The sequence below is a fragment of the Hyaloscypha bicolor genome (genome assembly GCF_002865645.1).
Source record: "Hyaloscypha bicolor E unplaced genomic scaffold K444scaffold_10, whole genome shotgun sequence".
NCBI lineage: Eukaryota > Fungi > Ascomycota > Leotiomycetes > Helotiales > Hyaloscyphaceae > Hyaloscypha > Hyaloscypha bicolor.
This window is the reverse complement of record NW_020194512.1, coordinates 2,299,947-2,320,248: the sequence shown is the minus strand read 5'-3', so window position 1 is coordinate 2,320,248 and position 20,302 is coordinate 2,299,947. Positions and strand designations below refer to the sequence as shown.

Genomic DNA, 20,302 nt, shown 5'->3' with positions numbered 1-20,302 from the left:
TTGGCGTTGAAGCATGATAAGGAGCTAGACCTCCTTATCGCCCGACTGCCCCTCTTTAGCGCAACGCTGATCCATATGCACCGTGCTACCAACCACAGCTAACTGATGCGGGGTTCTTGGTCGATTCATTGTACCGTGGTTTGTTGGTTCATTTCATGGGGAGCAATCGTGGAGTATTCTCGGCATTGGTGTGGTGGACTGGATCGTCCGGGTAATATTATTACATGAACTTCTATCCCGCTGTCATAACTTCATGTTTCTCGTGGCTTACGTCAGAGGATTGGAAGAAAAGCAGTCTCCCCTATTCCAATTATCTTGATCTCAATTCGGTGTATGGTGGTGGCGGTTCGTCTGGTATTCCTGTTGATGTTCCCTGCGTGCCAGGAGTCTGTGTGACTTGGGCAGCATTTGGAGAACTGTCAGTGTCAAGATTGAACAGCGACATACTGAGAAACTCGTGCTTGTTTCTCCACTCTTGTTGGCTTGCTGCGAAGCCCTCGCTCTCTGCAGGCTTTGGTGGCGGGTCGGAGATCTTGGTAATGAGATATGCCGTTGATGCTTCAGCAATTCCATAGATGAGAACACCCAAGAGGGGAATCCGTAAGAAGATGTAAAATCCGACACCAAAGCCAAACAAAAGCCCTTCTCGGTCGTGAAACCAATGTTTTTTCTGTTCCTTTGTAAACCGTATACGAGAAAAGTACGGCTCGAGCTAACACGCAGGTAAGCAATGGATGGAGGAAACTGATCAATTTGCTTACCAGCTCTCTCATCAAACTTCTGGAGGCAAAATAGCTCTGCAAAAATATGATAAGGTATCTTCGAGGAAGGAAGATCCCCGTTCCGAACACTATGCCTGCCGGGCCCCATCCCGCAACTGACTTGAACGTATAGAAACTTGCGGCCGGGAGGACCAGACGGCCAACGTATGGGACATAGGAGAGAGCAAATACTGCCAGAGATATTCCTGCTTTCTTTCCGAATCTCATGAGAAACATCGTGATCGCCTCTGCAGTGCTCTTGCTATGTGTGCTGCCATCTCGTGTAGGGTAACTTCGCAGGTTTGGATAATACGTTTCTCGAAGAGTGTTTGGATCTTGACCTTCATGCTTTGCATAATATGTCTTGTCGACCCAAGCCAATCAAGAGGGATGTGAGCAAGTTGGTGATAACTAAAGACAGACGTAACTTACGAGTCCATAAACCTGAGAACGTTAGAATATAATCAATAATTCGAGGGCTATGCTTACATATTATCCAAGGTCGGAGTGACGTATCTCATCAAGGTCATGAGAAACAGAGGCACCTGAAGGACATAATTTTGGATGAAATCCAGTCCATTGACAACCTTATCATCCCAGGTTGCATGTTCGAAATTGAATATGAACGAGAGGAACCAAAGTGATATCTTGATTCCTACAATCTGGCACAACATCAGCATCAATGTACCAAACCATCAGAAACATTCGCACCGGAATAGAGATGGCAATCCGTATTGCTATGCCAATAGCCACAGCCAAAGCCGCCTGCTTGTAATGCTCAGATGTAAACAAAGCAGGATTCTGCAAAGCCCTTAACGCTGGGATGTTGTCAGTAGTTGCAGTTGGGAGGGGCCATCCAGGTACGGACCTCCAACAACAGTGAGTTGTGCACCCCGCAGGATGGCATTTGGATCGAAATTAGTGACCTCGAGCTTCTTTTTAAGTTGTTCCTGGGTCAGAAGTGGCCTCTGCGCTTGTGATCTGCGTTGGGCCATAATTGTCGCTGTTAAGAGAAAGGTTGCAAGCAGGAGCCTGTCTCAAGGATTCTCCGGATTTTGGGGAGAGCTCGCGGCTGCATCGGGCTTGGTGGGGTTCTGCAGGTGGTGGCTGGAACAAACGCGTCGCAATACACAATTGCAGTTGGTCGCACGACACACAATCAACACGATTCATTCTTTTCAACTGCTACCTGAACACTTTGTTCGACAAATCCATACAATCTACCACAGCGAGTGGCATAATTCCCTCGTTGAAGCTGCTAGCTCCTACCAGAAGCCAAGAATTGCGGCGAACTGCATCAGCTTCAATCCGACGAGGAATCCAACCTCCTGAAAACGATCCATCAGCATTCTTACGCTCTGCACGAACATGATCATCAGGCACCAAATCATTCAGTAACTAGGACGAAGCTGCAATGGCTTCCTCCACACCTGGAACGCCCATCAAGCGTTCTTTCAGTCTGCCAATTCAACCGAGCAGAGTTTCCTCAAGTCCAGATCCAACGATAGAGATCTTATATAACTTGCCATCAGCCCGCATAGTTGCATTTACAACAAACTCGACAGCTAGGCCGAGCTCGAGCAACGGGAGTCCGGTGGCAGAGGATCAGCCAGGGACTTTATTATGGGTCTCCCCATTTGAGAGAACGCTTGCCATTGGTATGCCAGCCACTTCTGCTATATTGGCTGAATGTTATATTGGATTATGGCTAATATGTCCTGTTGACGCTAGGTGCACTGCGTATCTATCGAGCTCCTGGAAGTGTAGCATTCCTGAACTGCGCGAATGCTCTTCGACCGATTTTACCCAAGTCACAGTGCTGGTGTGTTGATGGAGATAGCAAGTTCGTTTTGTCAATCAGACCGCCCCAATATTGGAGGATCGAAGTGCCGAACAAGAGTGCAGATGAGAAGGCCAGGGTGGAGGAGTTGAAAAGGGTACTTGATCAGGTGCTGCGGTTCGAAAAGACGCCTTGTCCATTTCAAAGAGATTTCGTAGTGGATTTACCAGAGGCTCCGAAAACACCAGTAAAGAAGCGGCCTTGGAAACCAAGGGAGAGGTCGAAGGATGATCCTCCACTTTTTCCTGGGCCAGCGTCTCCGCATATCAATGCTCCAAGAACACCTTCTACAAACTCATCGTCTTCCTCGCCATTGAAGGACTATGCTTCTTCGGAGGCGGGGATCAACGTCTCCCTCCTGGAACTCGAAGAGCTCGAAGAGGAGGAAGAATCACCGGACGGATCAGAAATCACCTCCGACCCAACAAACCAGGACCCTGATATTCCATCCATTGATTCTGTCGTTGCAACTCCCGAATTCTCGAAAGAAGAGGAGGGGCTACTACCGTTCGAAACTCAATATAAACAAACCGCCGGGAAAGCCATCTTAGAGCCGTCATTATTAGAGTCTAGCGTTGCGGAACCGATTTTTAGAGATTTTACTGGATCTGATGACGAGAACGATAGATTCAGTGACGCTGCAGATGATACTCAGCTCACTCCCAGAAGCCACCGTCAACCTAACTATCAATCTTTGACGTTCGAGCCGGAGAAGAATGACTGGCCTCGGGCACTACAGAGCAGCAGATCGGTTACAGCACCTCCCGTCCTGTCTTTGATCACGAGTCCACCTTCTAAGCACAGGGCGAATTCTCCACCAAGGCATTCAAACGTCATTGAGTCTGACTCGGACTTTTCATCGAGTGTCGAGTCCTTTCACACCGTACAGTCGTGGCATTCTCCTCTCGACCCTCCCTCTCCCCCAGCTTCGGGGCCTCCTTCCCCTTCGTCGTCCTACCCCTATCCACATAACAATATCGTTCTCCCGAAGCGACCCCACCACACGAGAGATGCTTCCGAGATCACAGTCACACCGGAAACACCTCGAGTATGGGACATGAACGATTCAACAAACCCTGAATCAACATCAAGGAGTTCCTCACCACACCCTCAAACACCCACCTTAATTACCGACGCCGGCGAGAAATCAGATGAAGAGCAATTCGAGGTCTTGACGCCTCCAACCGTCAAGCCAACTATCCGTCACCGAGCCACTACAAGCAGCAACTCTCGCCGACGAGCTCTCTCGCCCTTACCCCCAGCTGTAAACCTCTTTTCACCACCAAGACGCCGCTCACGCCGTCTACAAACCGCTCGTCACCTCCCAACAGCAATCATCCAGAAAACGTGCGAGATTCTCCTTAGTCCGCCAAGCCACCTCTTTCATCTCATGATCAGCATCGCCTCTAAGATTGCGGCTGGCGAATGGAGAGGTGTGCTATCAGGCCATGGGGAATCGGTCCATTGGGATCTTGAAGATGAATATTCCGAAGAGGGGTGGTTTGAGGATGACTACGGGATTTCATTGCCTAATGCTCCGACGAGGGCGAAGACTACCACCACTAACGTTCCTGGTGGGAGCTGGGAGGTTGATTGAGCTCTGAGACTTATTCTATTTTATGTTTAAGACAGTGTACGATATGAATGGATTGTATGAGATACCACTTGCATGGATTGGGAGGAAATGGCACGGAGATAGTGGCGTTTGTTTGCATGGAATCCCGATGGATGTTTGGAGTAGCATGTAGGTCGGATACAATGTTTTGATTATCATTTCGAGTTTGGGGCTCTGCACCGGTTGGATTTCTGAAACTTGGCATAGGATAATCAATCAATATGAATCCTCAAATCACACATTGGCGTCAGTGATGTGCAACAAATATACCCCTTGCCCTCAAAGTTCAGCACTTTCTAGACTTGCCCAGTAGAGCTTTGAGGGTGGAGGTACTCCTGGAATAGTCCAGAGGGGGAAAATGAAAATTGACTTTGAAGATTGCGAGAATCACTCTCGGCTTTCCGGGACGGTCTCATTGTACCGGAATCTTTGGCACATTGACGACGATGTGCAGTCCAAAGCTGTGGGGTTTATTTGAGATTCCAGGTAAATCTTGATGTGACAGAATTTTTGGGACAGCGATGCGAAAAAGGGCAAATTTGAAGCGTGAACGTCTCCCAATTGCTCATCGAACATGATTCTTTTCTACCCCCATATGCTTCGTCTTCTATCCTCTCATGCTTCATAAACTCATGACCGCTATGCAGCCCTTTCCCGGAGCTCTAACCAGGGAATCCACCCCTAGCCATCTTCCTAGCCCTCTGATCCCTCCGATTATGATTCGCCCTCGACCCCTTATTAGCCTCCTTCCCCCTCCTCGCCATCTCCGTGTTCTTCTCCCCACTCGGGCCTGCCACATTGCCTCTCCCTCTTCCCCGTTCCCTAGGCGCGCCCCTCAACCTCCCTCCTCTGCCCCTGTCATTTCTATTCCCATCAACATCTGAATCCTCCGTTCCAGATCCCTGAGGACTAGCTCTCCAAGACGTGGGGGCTAACTCCTTCTGTGTCCCCGTGAACGTAGAGAATTTAGCTTCGAGTCTCTTCATTTGTCGTCCGTCGCGGGAGAGCATCAGTCCCCATCCTTCGATAGCTTCATCTGTCATGCCTATCTCTTCTTTCAGTGCCATCCGAGCCTTGCCTCGGCGAGTAGCGGCATCACGATCAAATACGTTGGGTGTTGCTCTGTAGGCTCGGAATAGGGCCTCATCTTGAGCATCACGGACATCAGTGCTTGTTTTATCTTCCTCTGGATTATTGCCCGGAGCAGCTGAGTCAACGGTTCCTCCTACGTCTGCAACGTCGTAGGTGTCGTCTCTCTCGTCGTCGTCGGAATCGAATGCTGCGAGGGCAGAGAGGATGGCTGCTTTATTTGGGGCGGTGGATCGGTCTCTCAGGATGTCATCCGCTGTCTTTTCGGGATTCCGCTGACCGAAGTGGAGCTTAGAGGTGTCTATTGCTAGTTGGTCGAAGTCATCGTCATCGAAGATGTTGTGGCGGGTTGGTAGTTGGGGTGGTGTTGAATGTGGTGCCAGGTTAGGGGCGGGATCCCCTGTGAGCTGACTGGGAGAAGGCCTACGGTTATTAGGTACTGAACTAGAAGGGGAAATTGGATGACTTACAGTTCCGCTGACCGATCAGCACTCTCGAGATGCGCAGGTAATGATCCTTCTAAGAGGTGCGAGATCACTTGCTCCACATCATCGCCATACTCATCCAACAACTTCACCACAAAGCTAGAACCAAGATCTGGGAAGAGATCCTGAACCTGTGAAACCAAGCTCATGCGGTGCACATGAACTGATGTATAACCATCAACCTCAAAAGCAACTCCCTTTCCTTTATTGATCTTCCTCTTAATGAGACGCTGTGGTCTTGAACTACCACCTGCTTTTCGAAAATCTGCAAGAGAAGTAAGAACAGACTTTGCTCTACTAGATCCTGAACCACTTGTTTCAATTATCTGGTGAACTTGTTTTAGAATAGGAGTCTCGGTGACCAGCTCAGCAACGAGCGAGTCATTGACGTTCGTAGGCCCGGCCTTATGAGCTTCAGCTGCAGCTTTCAGTGAGTAAAGCTGATCGACCAGAGCAGAGAAGTTTGGTTTCTCCCCTTCCGTAAGTCCAATTAAGCAGAGATAGAGCGTCGAGATAATAGCCTTTCGTAATGGTGGGTTCATGAGCTTATAGCAGCTGATGAGAGAGTCCACAAAGTCGCTTCCAGCCATGAAGAACGCAGCTACTTCAGGGGAAGAATGAAGCAGGTGGTTTAGCCGTTTAAGTTCTGACTCTGCTGTCTTCAAATCACCTTTCAAACCAGTGTCCAGTTCTTTAATCAAAGAGGTCTTGAGGGCGGCCAAAGAGGGTTCCAAGGAGGGCAAATGCTGTTTCCAGACCAGTGTGACAACTTTGTTGCCATGATCCTTGCCATATATCTTGCTCAAGTCTGCCAGAAATTCCCAACGAAGCAGTGGGCCTGGTGGATGATCCGTATTCAGCAGTCTGTGAGATAATAAGAAGCTTTGCTTGCGTAGTTGTCTTGTCTTATGAACGTTCCCCGATGGAGTTTTGTCATGTGACAAGCCCGTTTGCTCAGCATAGGAGGTTAGGAAAGCTGGTAAAGATTCGTCCTTGGCGGAGACCCGGGCAAAGTCTGCATTCGACAACGAAAGATGAGCCCCAGCGAGAGCTAACCAAGCATCCAAGCAAGCTTCCCATTCCTCAGGTACAATATGTTCTCTCCATGCCGCTTCCGGAAAGGGTACCAGAGGCGGGAAAGCGGTAACCTTGGCCATCTCGATGTGGATGTCGATGTCTATTGTTGAATTTGATGGGAGAATACCGAGCAATTCGAGCTTTTATATCCCCAAATCCTAACCTCCAACTCACAGTCTAGTATTTAGGTCGTCGTCCACGCCGTTTGACTCATGGATTTCGCTTCCTCGTCAATGCAACGAGGCTGAAGTAGCCTTCACCCCAATAAGGTTAGCCTCGCTTAATCGCCTCGCCAAGACTTTCCGCCCACAACCCCAAAATTATCCAAATCTCGACGATCTCTTGTTCCCTATCGACAACGCAACGCACAACGATCACCTTCATCACTTTGCCGTAACTGAAACGTTCGAGTCGTGAAGGAAATTTCCCCGGGAAAATGTCCTATCAAAAGCCAGAGAAGGAGTTTGGCGAAGGCCCGGTTTGTCCTCTTCTGCCCCGCTCCTCCCAAATTTCTGCTAACGAACATTCTGGATAGAAAACCCACAAGATCCGCATCACCCTGACCTCCCGCAAAGTCCAATCCCTCGAGAAGGTCTGCCAGGAGCTCATCGAGCGTGCCAAGGGCAAGGAACTCCGCGTCAAGGGCCCCGTCCGTCTCCCGACCAAGACCCTCAAGGTCACCACCCGAAAGACACCCTGCGGTGAAGGATCCAAGACCTGGGATACCTTCGAGATGAGAATCCACAAGCGTTTGATTGAGTAAGTTGGCAATCGGACTAGGAACATAAGGGATGAATGCTGATCATTTGTGCAGTCTTAATGCTCCTACCGAAGTTGTCAAGCAGATCATCATCAACATTGAGGCTGGTGTCGAGGTTGAAGTCACGATTGCTGCTTAATTGAAGCGTCAAAGATGGATATAGAGGGAGAGAAGAAATGGCATTTGTCACATACAACTTCCACGTTTTGAAGGAAGATACTCAATGGCATAATCGCTGTTATTGAGACCGCAAGCCGCCTGGCTCAATCGTTGTTAAAGGTGACTACTCTACAATGGTACAATGGTGATTTACACGGGCAGAAGATCCCTTCCAATTGGACGAAAGCCATTCCTCATACTGAATCATAGAAATACTGAACACAAACAAACTTTCGCAATCGTGCCTTGCATTGACCCAGCGAGGAATGGTGCATTCATCGATCTTGTTTGGCTCGTTCAAGCATTTCTCGCTGCTTCTCCAATTCTTCCCGATTCTCTCGGGACAATCGGCGTTGGTAGCTGGCAATGCTTGTCGGTAAAGGTTGACTGATGGGATTCATGAGAGGTACGGGAGTAGCAGAATCTGCACGAAGACGAACTTCAGGTGGGATCGCGACAGTAGCCGCACCGACAACACTGCTCTCTGTCATAGGATTTGAGCTCTATATAAGGATTAGTTCAACGAATGCACCAGGGTGCGTGGGACATTGGAAAGCGCAAGTGCCTTGAATGTTTCATCACGTGGGGAACAATCAATTGTGCAAGAATGCCTCTACAAGAGGAAAGAGAGGAGGGGGGATCACGCACGCCTATTCCCGCTCGTCGTCTAACGAATAGTGGATCGGCGGAACCTCTTCTACCATTCGCGAGTTCGTTCGTGGCACCATTCACACCCCTATTAAACTGTCCACCCACATTTGAATGCTCACTTGCTTCCTCCGGCGCTACTCCCAAAGGATCCGCAATTGCAGGCGCGGCTGGTGTTACAGCCTTTGGGGTGATTGATTCATCCTCATCGGCGTCCCGAGATGGTGCAAGTTGAGCAGTTGCAGTGGCATTCTCATTTGTTCCAGTCTGGGTTGGTACATTGGCAGTTGGTGATACAGCAGTCTCGCCACTTGCTAGCGGTAAGTTGTTGCCACGTGTAGCAGAAGGCATTGTCCCAGCAGTTGTGGTATCTTTGAGAAGATGTAGATCAGAATATGGTTCTCACGGGTTTGTCGTTTTGCTTCCTCCTAAGGAGAATGTCCCGTGAGCGGTTGGAGTAAAGCTCTTGGTAAGGTCTACTGGGCCACCAGCAGCTAGGGATGGTTGATAAGCTGCAGTTCGATACTTCTCCTTCTCCCTACTAACAGTCAGCAGAAGCAAAGAGGTCTGTTTAAGCGGATCTTACTTCGTTTCCTGCTTCTCTGGTGATGGAGAAGTGCTTGGTGTGGTGTTCTTGGTTTGAACACGGCTCGGTCCCCTTGTTGAACAAGACTCGGAGGCTCCGTCAGTTACTGCTGTGCGTGCACTGAATCGAGAGGAGCTGCCTGTCGAGGAACGGGTGTGAGTCGTACTGCCTTGGTCTTCAGCAGTAGGCTTTGCAGCTGATGGAGTGCTGTTTCTTGTGGGAGAATTATTGAACTTCTTGGGAGAATCGGCCTCAGGAGATTCGGAATTGCCGTATCCTTTGAAGGTCATGGACAAGTGGATGAGCGGAAGTGTATTTGTTCCTCTGCTGACAATAATCGAGTGTTGTTTGTGATGGTTTGTGGATGAAGTTTCAGAAACGTTGCGAAGAGATTGAGTCGATGCCGACTGGGTCAATCGAGGAAGCGATGATCAGACAAGACAGAAATTTAGAGAGAGAGATTGAAGGAAGGAACTGAACTTGGACTCAAATTTCTATGGTCGGCAGTCGTGGCTTCCCTTTCTTCCCAATCATGATATCGCTAATACTACCTATAAACTCGACCAAAAATGGGTGCAGCCACTCGTCCAAGCAGAATGAACAACAATTAGAGACCCATGTAAATGCTGTAACTAAATAAATCAGTGATTTTATAAACTTTGGGAGAGCTTTTGTGTTTTCATGGTATTGCACGTGACCCCAAAAAGTTGCTGCAAAAGCCGATTTTCCAACTCCAGACTCCATCATTGTTCGCAAAGCAATCCTCAAAATGGAGAGTAAGCCCAGGATCAAAGCAAAGCGGCATAAGAAGAGAAAACCAAGGACTCAGGGTACGACTGACACCCAAATAGCGCTTCAGCGCGGTGCTGACCATTCAAGTGTCTTCAGAAAGCGACAGCGAGCCTGAGAGGAAGGAAGTGAAGTCTGAGAAGGAGCCCGAGAAGACGGTCAGCAATCTGTTTCCAGCCAAATAAGCCTCAATTAATCAGATACAGACACCACCTGCATCGTCCAAGGACATGAGCGATGCTGAAGTGACCGCTGCGTTCACCAAATTCTACATGCAGCGCGCCACCACGGAATTCTCTGAAGACCTCGATCGTCTTCGGGGAGCAGACGACTTCAGGGACGATGCCTTACCGCTCTTGATCAATGCTCTTCAGCAAGGGACGTTCCTATTCTCGATTGAGGAGCAAAAGAGGATTGTGATGGCTGGGACTGAGAAAGAGGAGAAGAAGGCCGATGACTGAGTGGCTTGTCTGAAACCTTGGGGACTAGGGTTCCACGAACTTAATTACCAGCCACCTATGACCTTTCGGAAGATTACTTGCAAGGATTGAGAGTTATTGCGGTAGCAACATGAGTATGACGCATATCGCACCTCGTGTCCTTCAACTTTGTGAGGAACCTTTCTTGCTTCTCTTCGGCACTCGCGAATTTCAGTGTGATGCCCTCAACCCCACCAAACCTCGCTAAAGCCCCTGAGACTCGCACAACCTGAAAAAGCATCCGAAAATTGAAACAAGGAGCGATGCAACAAAGCAGCATAACCTTGAGTCAAAAAAAATGTTTAAAAAAACGTCGCGAGCAGGATTTGAACCTACGAGGCCGCTGAGAGACATTAGCATGAATTATGCATAACGGGGTGGGGAAAATTACAAGCCATAAGATACCGAAAATTAATTCAAGTCTTACCCATTCTGTACGGGTTAGTTTTGAAGTATTCCAGAGCCGAGTACACTCACAACCACTCTGGCATCGCGACTCAGGCAATTATCGAAAATTTGCCTTATTTGAGCTTATACGACTCGCTACAAAAGTGGCTGAGCCTGGGTCCAACAGGCTTGGCGAACCAATCATCGTCCGGCTGTCCCACCCATTTATTTCCCTTTGATATGAGGCAAAGGAACCCATTTATTCAACTCGGGTTGACTAAAACTTGAAATTTTCGTGTGGGAGATGATATTTTCAGATGTAGAAACCAGCTTTCGAATCTAGAACCCTGTTTCTCTCTCAAGCAGTATGTTTCCACCATCATTTGATTGAATGTCCCCAACCTGACTTGAACATTGAATTTCAGCAAGCTTCATTGTCCCCAACACGACTTGAACAGTTCAAACAATGCAAGCTCTGTCGTTCCCGAAATAACTTGAACACTGGAATACTTCAACTAGCAATGTCCTCAACCTGACTTGAACATTGAGCACCTGCAAGTTGGCAGATGTGCCAAACCTGACTTGGAGATTTGCTCACTGCAACTTGATCATTATTCCCAACCTGAGTCTAATCCATTATGGAAATCAATCTGCAAACAACTCTTATCGTTTGGGGAAACAAGACTTTGCAATTCGCTGGCTTCTCAATATTGATCAGTCAGTAACCTTTATATCTCACGTAGAAAGTATTATCATTAAATCTATCCTCATATCCTCCCATCAATATCTTAAAAGTCAAGTGGTATCATTGTGCGCCATGAATGCCGCGAAAGCTGCGTCAGTTCTTCGTTCCCTTGTCCATCCACGACTTCTCACAGTCCCTCATTTCTTCCTCCCTCATTGCTCACTCCTTCTCTCACTTGTTTGCGAGCGAGCGAGCCGCGCTCAGCGCTTATCACGCAACCTGGCGGTACGTAAACGCACTCCTATTCTCCCTCCTCACAGCCCAGCCTTTGATGGCAACAACAACAATGATCCACGCCATCAAGAACGTAATCACGCCCATCGAGACGGTGAAGATGAACATTGCGTCCAGGCCATTGGCTTCCATTGCTTCGGTGAGATCTCGTGCCTAAAATCCCATCATTAGCACCTCCACAAACGAGCGATAGGGGAGAAGGAAGCGCTTACACTAGCCATGAAGATCATTCCCCCAGCCATCAAACAAAACGCCGTGATCAATTCCGTCGGCGGCCTACCAGGCAAAACACTTGCCGGTGGGCTCAGGTAGAACAGAATGTAAGTTGCAGCTCTTGCGAATGCCGCCCCGACGAGTAAAGTCCCCCATTGCGAATGGATCATCGTCGCGACCATTGACTCTTGGTGATGCGAGGACATCATCAATCCGAGGAGCAGAATCACTAGCGCGGGGATGGGGTTCATTGGGAAGGCGTAGGATTTGGGCTCTTCTAATTCCTGCGATTTCTCTGAGCCGTAGGAAGGATGAATTTGGGATAACTTGGTAGCGTTCAGGAGGGAGCGTATGCGGGTTGATTCGATGAGCATGCCGCACTGTTTCATCCTTAGTCAACTTTGGTTTTCTCTGAGATTTGGGGGGAGGGGGGGTTACCAATCCACCACCAAAGAACATAGCGGTGATCGAAATGTGCTCCAGATCCTGAGCACTCCATTCCTCTCCCCACGCAGTCAAATGCTCCAGGAAAACGTTCGTAGACCCATAAAAGAAAATGAGGAAGCTCTCCACAAACTCCGCAGTTATTCTTCGGCCTCCCTTGTTGGGCTTGATGTTCCAGGCCCAGCCTATGTCCGCAAAGCAACCGGCCCAACGACCAATAGTTAAGATACCATACCAGAAGAACACGCCACCTTTGATAAAGTGTGCAAGTCCATTGAAGACTGCAGGCCCAATCTAACAAAATCAGTATCCAATTCTGTTTAAAGCTCAGAAGGCGACTTACAAAAAATCCACCGTAAGTAACGATCCCCGTGCTCATCGCAACGAACCCAAGAATCAAGATTACGCGATCGATGACATTATAAAAGAACTGAAAAACTCTCAAAAGTCTCCCAGAAACCAGTCCTGGGATCTTCTTAGACAAGAATTTATCCACCTTGCTACCATGCATCAAGCCCAGTTTCTCATCCTGGTCTTCTTCCTCGTGCTCCATGCGCACATCAGGAAGCTGGGGATCATCTGAATGTGTCGAAGAAATCGACTGGCTTCTCAAAGACTCAGTATTAGGTTCAGTGCCCTGACCACTGTCGTTTGAAAAACGGTACATTTGCGCCTGGCTCATATTATGGATGCGCTGATGCTGTTCGATATTCTGCGTCGAGACAGGGATGAACGCCCCGCGATCGTCTTTTCGTCTCGTATACGCGCTTATAACACCCATCACCGCCTGCGCTCCCATGATCCACGTTAAGATCCATCCTAGCTTGTGATGCGCATTGTTTGGGTACAAATCCGGCGCGTTGTAAATGGTGAGAAGTAAGACCCCGGCTCCGTTTACTGCCAGGAAGACGAATTGTACTAGCAGATTGTACCGGGAGCGGGAAATCGACAGCATGACACCTAATAAGATCAGCCATACATTTTTAGTTTTTAAGCTGTAAGGAGCTATATACTTATTGGCAGAATGAAAACCCAGGCAACAACCATGAGGAAAATGTGCGCTGCCAGTAATCCGGAGTGCTCGCCATACCGAAAGTACGTCTCTGGTAAAGTGACATTGGCGCCGGAGGTAATGGTTGGGCGTGTGATGGACGACTCGCCCATATTCATATTCATATCCTCATCGTGGCCATGTGCAACTGCAACGGACGCAAGTCCGAGCAGTATAGCACCGGTAAAGGTCACGAATGTTGGTGATGGTGGTCGCATAGGTGTCGTGGAAAGGTCGCTGGATGTCAAAACGGAGTTCCCAGGGTGGTCCAAGCGGGGAGTGAGGAACCGTATCGGTGTATGGAGCTTCAAGAGAGGTTATGTTTGTAGTCAGATCGCAGGAGAGGAATAAGATGATTACTATGGTGAGCAGTAGATATATGAGCTGTGGAGCGCAAACAGAAAAAAATGACACCAGCAGTATGACGTTTATAATACTCGCCGAACCCTCCGTCGCCCAAGACAAAGGCCGGTGGCCGAGCTCTGGACTCTGACAACAGCTGCCTGTCGGCAACAGGCACGGCGAGCACATGGAGAGCAGACCATGCAGAGAAAGGGTATAGACTGCTTGGGGGTCTGACTCAATCGCTGTACTGTGTTCCTCTCGAGCTCCGGAGATGTCGCCCGCTGCAAAGGATCATAAGCAGCAGCTATACCATATCAAGTAGCAAAACTTCACGTAAGCACACCGGAGAGGGGCAGGCAGACTGTGAGACGCTGAGAAACTGCAGGAGGTGCATCCGCTCACGGAGAGTTGTTTTGCACAACGCTGGCGGGATTAATAATTCTCAACTCTGCTCGGGCAAGGCTGAACATTCGACAATCATCGAAACCGGCAGGGATCTTTCTTGGCTTCAAGTAGCAGCAATTCTCAGTGGTTGACGGGTGAGCAGGCAAGGCTTGGCGTGCAGAGACCCATCACACCACACCTGGCGACCAGGGTCCGGCAAGGCCTCCGGGAAGTTCGGAAGCAGCGGAATTGCTGCAAAGTACGAATGCCCTCATCTTTTCGATCCGATCTGCCACCCTGACCGCCCCTCCCTTCCCCATTCTTCTCAAGGCACACAAGTCACACGTCCCAGAGGAGGTCCGGAAATGGCTAGGATCTGTATTGAAGAACGAAGATTTGCTGTGCACTTGCTGTCTATTCCCCCCTCCCGGATGCCGTGCTATCCTTCGTGACCCCCGTCGCCGAGGATGCTTGGGACTCGGGCTTAAGATCTGAGATGGTCATCCGTCTGCTCGTCCGCTCCAGCCCTGGCATTTCTCAGGTGAGGGAAACTTTCCCATCACGGAGCCTCGCACCACACACCACACACTCTGTCAAATGTGTGATGCCGATTCTGACCTCTTACCCGCAGTCTTTGAAACCCACGTATGACGCATTGGCGGATGATTCAGATCCTGAACCATCTGGTGGTGCCACCACATGCTCCCCCAAACCTTCTTTAAAAGACGTGGACCTCTGATTTGACTGCCGCAGAGGCCCGGCACTCGCGCCTATCATATGTGGCTGGGACAGGTGGGTTTGCTCACGGACAAACGCTCCGTGCGTCAGGCGGCATGATCTCATTGGAAGATGTTGGCATCCCAAACGGCCAGAATCGCATGTCGCTTGGAAGCGGGACACCCCTCACGACTGACGAGGCTGCCTGCGCGGACGAGTAATCGTCGACTTGTGTATCAGAATCGATGCCAAGGGTGCACCGAGAGTCGTGTGTCTCGAAAAATACATTGCGCTTCACCGCCTAGTGGTCTTATCACCAGCGCATCCCCCGCACTGCGACCTGGGCCAGGATGCGAATGAGGATAACGAAGGAGCCGATCCATAGACCCAGGCCCTGGGGTAGGACAGAGAGTTCTCGGACATGCATATTATATACTATTGGGCCGAATTTACCGCCTGGTGGTCTTGGCTCTGTAAGATCTTGGCGGGTAATCTGTGTGGGGTATTAGGCATTTGGTGGGGTTGAGTTGTCAAGCCCAACACATCACTCTGTCCATTTCAGCATCCACTCCTTGATTAATGGAAATCTTGCGTGGAAAGTGTACTACTTCATGCAACGTTGAGTGCTCAAATTCAGATAGTCGAGAGCTTCCAGCCCAATAGCGCCAAGTCAGCTCTTTCTTTTGCAGCTCCGCCAGAACCAAAGACCTTTGATGTTTGCCTTCTGCCTCCAATCACCTCAAAGGGCCGCGCGGTTTCTGAGTCTCCACCTCCCTGTCTTCGCGTCTTCAACCACCTTTTCTTCCTCTTCTAACTTGTGAAGTATCTGAATAATACCGCCATTGGCAGGTATATGCAGATTCTCAGGAACGTCTTTGTATATGATCTTCACAATCTCCATGGAGGTCCAGTCATCGACTTCGTTGACATTCGCCTCGACCTCTGGCTCCGACCTAGATGACTTCAATACTTGAATCACCTGATTCTCACGCAGTTGCCTATGTCGGATGTACTCCAGTATCTTGCTTGGCCCGTCCTCAATCACTGCGCCATGTCCAGGGTACGCGCGGCCTCGGAACCGTCCTCTCATCTTCTCCAGACTCTGGAGATAAGTCAAAAGGTCCTCAAAAACAGCTGTGCCGGTTCCTAAAACATTATCGCCAGAAAACAGGGCATCCTCTTCCTCAAGCACTAATGACATGTGATCCTGGGTGTGGCCTGGGGAGAAAACTGCAAGCAAGGAAGCTCCGTCCACTTGGAACCTCTGCCCATCTTGGATATCCTGTTGGCCATCGCTTGGCTGATTTTTGTAGATGATTGCGTCCGGCGAGTGCTCCAATAAGTGCTTTATGCCGCCGGCGTGATCATGGTGCCAATGAGTGATGATAGCCTTGCCGATGGTGGCATTCTCCTTCAAGAGTGTATCTTTTAAAGCTGCAATCCAGGAAGGTTTGCCTTCACCAGTGTCGATTAAAAGACGCTGTTGTCCAGTACCGACGATGTACGTGTTAGTCCCTTGCAGGTTGTCAAATCAGATATCGTCTAAAAGGAGTGGAAAGATGCTACCTTGTAATGTAAACTGTGACTCGAGTCAGATAGGTGTAGTAAAAAACGAAGGAAGTAGCGGAGGGTAATTATATTTTCGCTAGGAATGCATTTGAAAACAACCAGGCATTATCAAAATAAAAATTGTCTGGACTGGAAGATATTGAGATAAATTGCCAAAACGTTGATCCTCGGCAACGGTCAGCCTCACTTGGATGACTGCTATTCTTGAATCCAAAGGAATTCGACGCCCAAGGGACTTGCCTTGCCCGGATTCCCTCCCAATACTCTGATGACGCTTGAGCTCAATCTTTCGACCTCCGGCAATGGAATTAGTTGCGTGGCCATGATTCTTGCGATTGTTGTTGGCATGGTTGGAAATTAAGTCGAGGAAGACGTGCGTTCACCTCGGCTGTGAACCCCCTGTCCAGTCGGCGTTTCGTTTGGCTCGCTCCGTGGTCACTTCGGGCTGAAGCTGGAGCTGGAGCTTCATATCGAGAAATTGAACCTCAACCCTACAACTTCAACTCTCGACGTGAACGAAATGGCCTCTTCCGGAGCTGTAACGCCGGCGTCGCCGAAGGTGGTCAAGATCAAGGCCGCACAGCCTGGTGTAGCTCAGTTCGGCTGTGGTAAGTTGGAGCAGAATTTCCCTGAGTCTCTATTGCGCAGCCTTGCAAGCCTGCTCACATCCTATGGCAGAACACATTCAGGGATTCTTGACGGGCCCTCCCGAACGTCTCGAGAAAACCATAATGCACTATAAGAACTGCCTTCGAGTAATTTTCGATCATACGCCAATTGTCCCACAAACCTCGAAGTCTTCGAAAGGCCAAGTGCTCACTTCTCTCACACCGAATTACTTGTGTCTGCAGTGCTCAACCACAACCACTGAGCACGATTGTCTTGAGCATGGAAACGAGACTTCGCATAGATTTTGTAACTGGTCTTTTACCATTTACATGATAGCTACTAATTTACTTAGACGTCGAGTCAAAAAGTGGAAGCCTATTTTGCCAGATGTGCAATGACTTCGTCTGGGACCCTACACTAGAAGAATTGAGATTGCGGAAGGATGGTACTGGATCATTCTCTAGTAAGTCATTACTTGTCTCTTACCCTCTCTTCTCCATTATGAATGATACACTGACCTTTCTAACAGCCAAGAAACGGAAACAGGACGAGCTGTTCACCGACCCCTCCAAGGAGGATGCTGGAGTTATCTTGACAAACACTGTTGAAGCGCCCTGCCGTGCAAGTGGGATACGGGGAATCTACAACATGGGGGCCACATGCTATATGAACGTTATCCTACAATCATTCGTCCACAACCCTCTTCTACGAAATTTCTATCTCAGCGACGGGCACAAGAGCAAAAACTGCGACTATGATCACTGCATGAGCTGCGCAATGGACGAAATGTTTCAAGATTTTTATGCTCAGGAATCCACTTCCGGATACTCCGCATCAAATATCCTTGCTAGCTTCTGGCTGTCCAAACGGAAGGGCTATGAAGAGCTAGCCAGCAACAAGGAGCAAGACGCACACGAGTTCTTCCAATTTCTCACTGAAGAACTGCACGAGATTAATGGAGATGGCAAGCCTTCGTCACAACAAGAGAACCCATCTCCAAAACGCTTAAAGACGGGCAATGAAACAGCTTGCAAGTGTATCGTCCACCAAACATTTTACGGAAAATTGCAAAGTACCATCACCTGCCAGAACTGCGGCGATATCAACTCTTCAGTCGAGTCGTTCCTTGACCTCAGTCTTGGTCTTGACATGCTCTCTAAGAAGAAGAGTCTCAAAGTAAGCAACTTGAGCGTCCAAAAATGCCTGGACGAGGAGTATAAGAACCCGGAACGCTGCGAGTATACTTGCCATGCATGCGGAACTCAGGAAGCTAAGAAACAACTCAGCATTAAGAGCTTACCAAATGTGCTTTGCATTCAGTTGAAGGTTGGTGCTAACTGCTTCCATGCTTAATACACTGAGATATTGACACTTAGCTCCACAGCGCTTCAAGCAATTTAATGGCTCAGCATCGAAGATTGACACAAAAGTCTCGTTCCCCCTCAAGCTCGAAATGTTTCCATACACAAATCGAGCTCGGGTTCAGGACAGCAAGCAACAAAACTTCGAACTAGCAAGAGGCTGCACGTACGATCTTCAGAGCGTTGTCGTTCATGTTGGCAATCTCGAGTCTGGTGAGTCGAGCCTGAATTTCTAATATTGGAAGCATACTAACAGCATAGGCCACTATGTTTCTTACTCCCGGGTTGGTAACCAGTGGCTCAAATTCAATGACCACACTGTCACACTTGCATCAAAATCGCAAGTTCTTAATGAACAAGCGTTTCTCTTATTTTACGTCATTCAATCATTGGCATGAAGCTGTTATTAGTGAAAAGCCATCTTATTTTACGTCTTTGAATCTCGGCATAAGGAGTCAAATGTACTTCTAGCATTGGGACTTTTTTATTTTATTTTTAACGGCATCCGATATTGGCATAGACGGCGGCAGGATTTTCAGACCAGTTTGTTAAGTTGACTTCATGATCCAGTCATTAGTATAAAGGCAGCTTGATATAGGAAAGGCATCGCATTTCAAGGCGTTAGTATTTACACATGTACCAATACCCGGCTACTAGAAGCCACTGCATGATTTCAACAAAATCGGACCTCATAACCCAGAACCACCTTGCTCTTTCCATTTCCAGTTGTCGCACTCGAAGTTCGCGTAGCAAAGGAACTCGTTACTCAGACCCTTTGAGTGGACGGGCTCAAAGGTGGTTGTTTGAATGCCTTGTGGGCGGTAGAGCTTGTTGATTAGGGTCTCCATTCGCTCTCCTGTGCAGATGATGAGACGCGGGTCTGTTGACCGTTTGTCGTCTGCTACTCCCCAGGATTTTGACAGCCATCGGACTGTCATAGCCGCTGTTGCAAGTTAGTTGATGGGAATAAGAGGCGGAGAGTGATCTTGAACCTTTCGTATGACAATCCTCACTGAGAAAAGGTGGATCGCAAATGATATTATCAACGGTCCCCTTCATCCGAGCTATTTTCATCAACACCAGTCTTTCCACCGCTTAAAGGTTCTTACGTGGTAAACTTAACGGATCGTTGAAATCATAGAACACGAACTCCGGAAAGACCTCAAATCTCCTATCAAATTCAAGCAAGTAGAGTGTCGGCTTCTCGTCTGCATCTTTCCCACTCTCAGCCTATTCACCGTTTAGCTCCGTATCTCTTCAAAACCCAAAGATAACACACCAACAAATTCTTCAACTGGACAAACACACTCGGCGCGCTCATAACTGCAATACTCTTCTTCCTATCCGCTCCCCTCAGCACCTCCTCAGCCAGCGTCTTAGCCGTCTCATCAGAATACTACTCCTAGTCAGAAACACATCCATATTCTCCCATGACAGGAAATAGCTAACCCAAAACTGACTCTCATTCCAATCTTCCGCAAAGGCATCCATAGTCAATGGGATATTGCTAGAGGCATTCTCTTCAGCGATATTTTTGAGATCCTCGAACTGCTTTAGCCGCGCATCTCGATCGGCGTAGAACTCTTTTAGGGCGTCGAGCGTTGAGGTTGAGAGGGCTCTGGTGCTATTAGTAGTGTTTAAGGGAAAAGGAGAAGAAATAAATTGCTCACAGAACCATGTCGTCCTCTGGTTCATCCATTTTTGTCGATGTTAAAGGTCACGGGAATTTCGTATCGAAGAACTTCCTGCGTTGAGTCCTTGAAGGGAGTATTTCAAGGCTCCCCAAAGCTTAAAGTTAGGATTTGCTTCAGTGAATGGCAGCTTTCATCTGAGCTATCTCAAAAAAGAATGGAAGAAAGAGTCTTGTGCTTCGGATGGAGAAAAAAAAATATGCAGCCTTGCAGTCAGCCTCGAGTCCAACCCCTGCCGCCCCTACTGAGTAACGAGTACCGTAA

The 20,302-nt window shown here is 48.7% G+C and overlaps 10 protein-coding genes and 1 pseudogene across 11 annotated transcripts; 4 read left to right on the top strand and 7 right to left on the bottom strand.

Moving 5' to 3' along the window:
* Window positions 1-310: 310 nt before the first annotated feature.
* On the bottom strand, window positions 311-1,756 carry K444DRAFT_516252 (uncharacterized protein; the record flags this gene model as incomplete). The annotated part of the gene is made up of 4 exons (XM_024873668.1): window positions 311-712; window positions 762-1,124; window positions 1,434-1,579; window positions 1,630-1,756. 4 exons carry the CDS (start codon window positions 1,754-1,756, stop codon window positions 311-313), a joined length of 1,038 nt encoding a protein of 345 aa, XP_024744256.1.
* Window positions 1,757-1,890: 134 nt separating this feature from the next.
* K444DRAFT_658425 (uncharacterized protein) lies at window positions 1,891-4,475 on the top strand. Its single transcript, XM_024886255.1, has 2 exons — window positions 1,891-2,419; window positions 2,493-4,475. Exons 1-2 carry the CDS (start codon window positions 2,176-2,178, stop codon window positions 4,196-4,198), a joined length of 1,950 nt encoding a protein of 649 aa, XP_024744255.1. The 5' UTR covers window positions 1,891-2,175; the 3' UTR covers window positions 4,199-4,475.
* Window positions 4,476-4,666: 191 nt separating this feature from the next.
* Window positions 4,667-7,090, bottom strand: K444DRAFT_658424 (uncharacterized protein). Its single transcript, XM_024886254.1, has 2 exons — window positions 5,776-7,090; window positions 4,667-5,728 (listed from the first exon to the last, which is right to left on the bottom strand). The coding sequence occupies exons 1-2, from the start codon at window positions 6,945-6,947 to the stop codon at window positions 4,879-4,881; spliced, it is 2,022 nt and encodes a 673-aa protein (XP_024744254.1). The 5' UTR covers window positions 6,948-7,090; the 3' UTR covers window positions 4,667-4,878.
* A 213-nt stretch (window positions 7,091-7,303) lies between these two features.
* K444DRAFT_516306 (putative 40S ribosomal protein S20) lies at window positions 7,304-7,766 on the top strand (the record flags this gene model as incomplete). The annotated part of the gene is made up of 3 exons (XM_024873673.1): window positions 7,304-7,345; window positions 7,403-7,626; window positions 7,682-7,766. 3 exons carry the CDS (start codon window positions 7,304-7,306, stop codon window positions 7,764-7,766), a joined length of 351 nt encoding a protein of 116 aa, XP_024744253.1.
* A 295-nt stretch (window positions 7,767-8,061) lies between these two features.
* Window positions 8,062-9,310, bottom strand: K444DRAFT_623535 (uncharacterized protein; the record flags this gene model as incomplete). Its single annotated transcript, XM_024882289.1, has 4 exons — window positions 8,062-8,289; window positions 8,435-8,744; window positions 8,841-8,972; window positions 9,021-9,310. 4 exons carry the CDS (start codon window positions 9,308-9,310, stop codon window positions 8,062-8,064), a joined length of 960 nt encoding a protein of 319 aa, XP_024744252.1.
* A 467-nt stretch (window positions 9,311-9,777) lies between these two features.
* Window positions 9,778-10,421, top strand: K444DRAFT_550695 (putative ribosome assembly protein 3). Its single transcript, XM_024876514.1, has 3 exons — window positions 9,778-9,850; window positions 9,900-9,967; window positions 10,016-10,421. The coding sequence occupies exons 1-3, from the start codon at window positions 9,790-9,792 to the stop codon at window positions 10,268-10,270; spliced, it is 384 nt and encodes a 127-aa protein (XP_024744251.1). The 5' UTR covers window positions 9,778-9,789; the 3' UTR covers window positions 10,271-10,421.
* Window positions 10,422-10,599: 178 nt separating this feature from the next.
* K444DRAFT_t1 lies at window positions 10,600-10,785 on the bottom strand (annotated as a pseudogene). Its single transcript has one exon. The product of its transcript is annotated as a tRNA-OTHER (tRNA).
* A 561-nt stretch (window positions 10,786-11,346) lies between these two features.
* Window positions 11,347-14,038, bottom strand: K444DRAFT_606286 (uncharacterized protein). Its single transcript, XM_024878956.1, has 5 exons — window positions 13,325-14,038; window positions 12,655-13,271; window positions 12,306-12,605; window positions 11,867-12,247; window positions 11,347-11,807 (listed from the first exon to the last, which is right to left on the bottom strand). The coding sequence occupies exons 1-5, from the start codon at window positions 13,578-13,580 to the stop codon at window positions 11,631-11,633; spliced, it is 1,731 nt and encodes a 576-aa protein (XP_024744250.1). The 5' UTR covers window positions 13,581-14,038; the 3' UTR covers window positions 11,347-11,630.
* Window positions 14,039-15,400: 1,362 nt separating this feature from the next.
* K444DRAFT_606284 (putative metallo-beta-lactamase domain protein) lies at window positions 15,401-16,718 on the bottom strand. The gene is made up of 3 exons (XM_024878955.1): window positions 16,618-16,718; window positions 16,375-16,387; window positions 15,401-16,323 (listed from the first exon to the last, which is right to left on the bottom strand). The coding sequence occupies exons 1-3, from the start codon at window positions 16,699-16,701 to the stop codon at window positions 15,548-15,550; spliced, it is 873 nt and encodes a 290-aa protein (XP_024744249.1). The 5' UTR covers window positions 16,702-16,718; the 3' UTR covers window positions 15,401-15,547.
* A 179-nt stretch (window positions 16,719-16,897) lies between these two features.
* Window positions 16,898-18,745, top strand: K444DRAFT_639338 (ubiquitin carboxyl-terminal hydrolase; the record flags this gene model as incomplete). The annotated part of the gene is made up of 6 exons (XM_024884369.1): window positions 16,898-16,985; window positions 17,056-17,292; window positions 17,339-17,449; window positions 17,516-18,312; window positions 18,371-18,560; window positions 18,609-18,745. The coding sequence occupies 6 exons, from the start codon at window positions 16,898-16,900 to the stop codon at window positions 18,743-18,745; spliced, it is 1,560 nt and encodes a 519-aa protein (XP_024744248.1).
* Window positions 18,746-18,857: 112 nt separating this feature from the next.
* K444DRAFT_578893 (uncharacterized protein) lies at window positions 18,858-20,235 on the bottom strand. The gene is made up of 6 exons (XM_024877635.1): window positions 20,018-20,235; window positions 19,797-19,965; window positions 19,627-19,743; window positions 19,457-19,577; window positions 19,340-19,411; window positions 18,858-19,290 (listed from the first exon to the last, which is right to left on the bottom strand). The coding sequence occupies exons 1-6, from the start codon at window positions 20,044-20,046 to the stop codon at window positions 19,037-19,039; spliced, it is 762 nt and encodes a 253-aa protein (XP_024744247.1). The 5' UTR covers window positions 20,047-20,235; the 3' UTR covers window positions 18,858-19,036.
* Between the last annotated feature and the right edge of the window lie 67 nt (window positions 20,236-20,302).

Coding starts and splice junctions, on each gene's coding strand:
- K444DRAFT_606286 (XM_024878956.1), bottom strand. CDS start 13,580: ATGCGACCACCATCACCAACATTCGTGACCTTTACCGGTGCTATACTG. Junction 13,272..13,324: donor GGTTTTCATTCTGCCAATAA/GTATATAGCTCC, acceptor TGATCTTATTAG/GTGTCATGCTGTCGATTTCC. Junction 12,606..12,654: donor TTACTTACGGTGGATTTTTT/GTAAGTCGCCTT, acceptor TGATTTTGTTAG/ATTGGGCCTGCAGTCTTCAA.
- K444DRAFT_578893 (XM_024877635.1), bottom strand. CDS start 20,046: ATGGATGAACCAGAGGACGACATGGTTCT. Junction 19,744..19,796: donor GGAATGAGAGTCAGTTTTGG/GTTAGCTATTTC, acceptor GACTAGGAGTAG/TATTCTGATGAGACGGCTAA. Junction 19,291..19,339: donor TGAGGATTGTCATACGAAAG/GTTCAAGATCAC, acceptor AACTTGCAACAG/CGGCTATGACAGTCCGATGG.
- K444DRAFT_606284 (XM_024878955.1), bottom strand. CDS start 16,701: ATGGCCACGCAACTAATTCCATTGCCGGAGGTCGAAAGATTGAGCTCA.
- K444DRAFT_658424 (XM_024886254.1), bottom strand. CDS start 6,947: ATGGCCAAGGTTACCGCTTTCCCGCCTCTGGTACCCTTTCCGGAAGCG. Junction 5,729..5,775: donor GCTGATCGGTCAGCGGAACT/GTAAGTCATCCA, acceptor TAATAACCGTAG/GCCTTCTCCCAGTCAGCTCA.
- K444DRAFT_550695 (XM_024876514.1), top strand. CDS start 9,790: ATGGAGAGTAAGCCCAGGATCAAAGCAAAGCGGCATAAGAAGAGAAAA. Junction 9,851..9,899: donor GAGAAAACCAAGGACTCAGG/GTACGACTGACA, acceptor TGACCATTCAAG/TGTCTTCAGAAAGCGACAGC. Junction 9,968..10,015: donor AGAAGGAGCCCGAGAAGACG/GTCAGCAATCTG, acceptor AATCAGATACAG/ACACCACCTGCATCGTCCAA.
- K444DRAFT_658425 (XM_024886255.1), top strand. CDS start 2,176: ATGGCTTCCTCCACACCTGGAACGCCCATCAAGCGTTCTTTCAGTCTG. Junction 2,420..2,492: donor TGAGAGAACGCTTGCCATTG/GTATGCCAGCCA, acceptor TGTTGACGCTAG/GTGCACTGCGTATCTATCGA.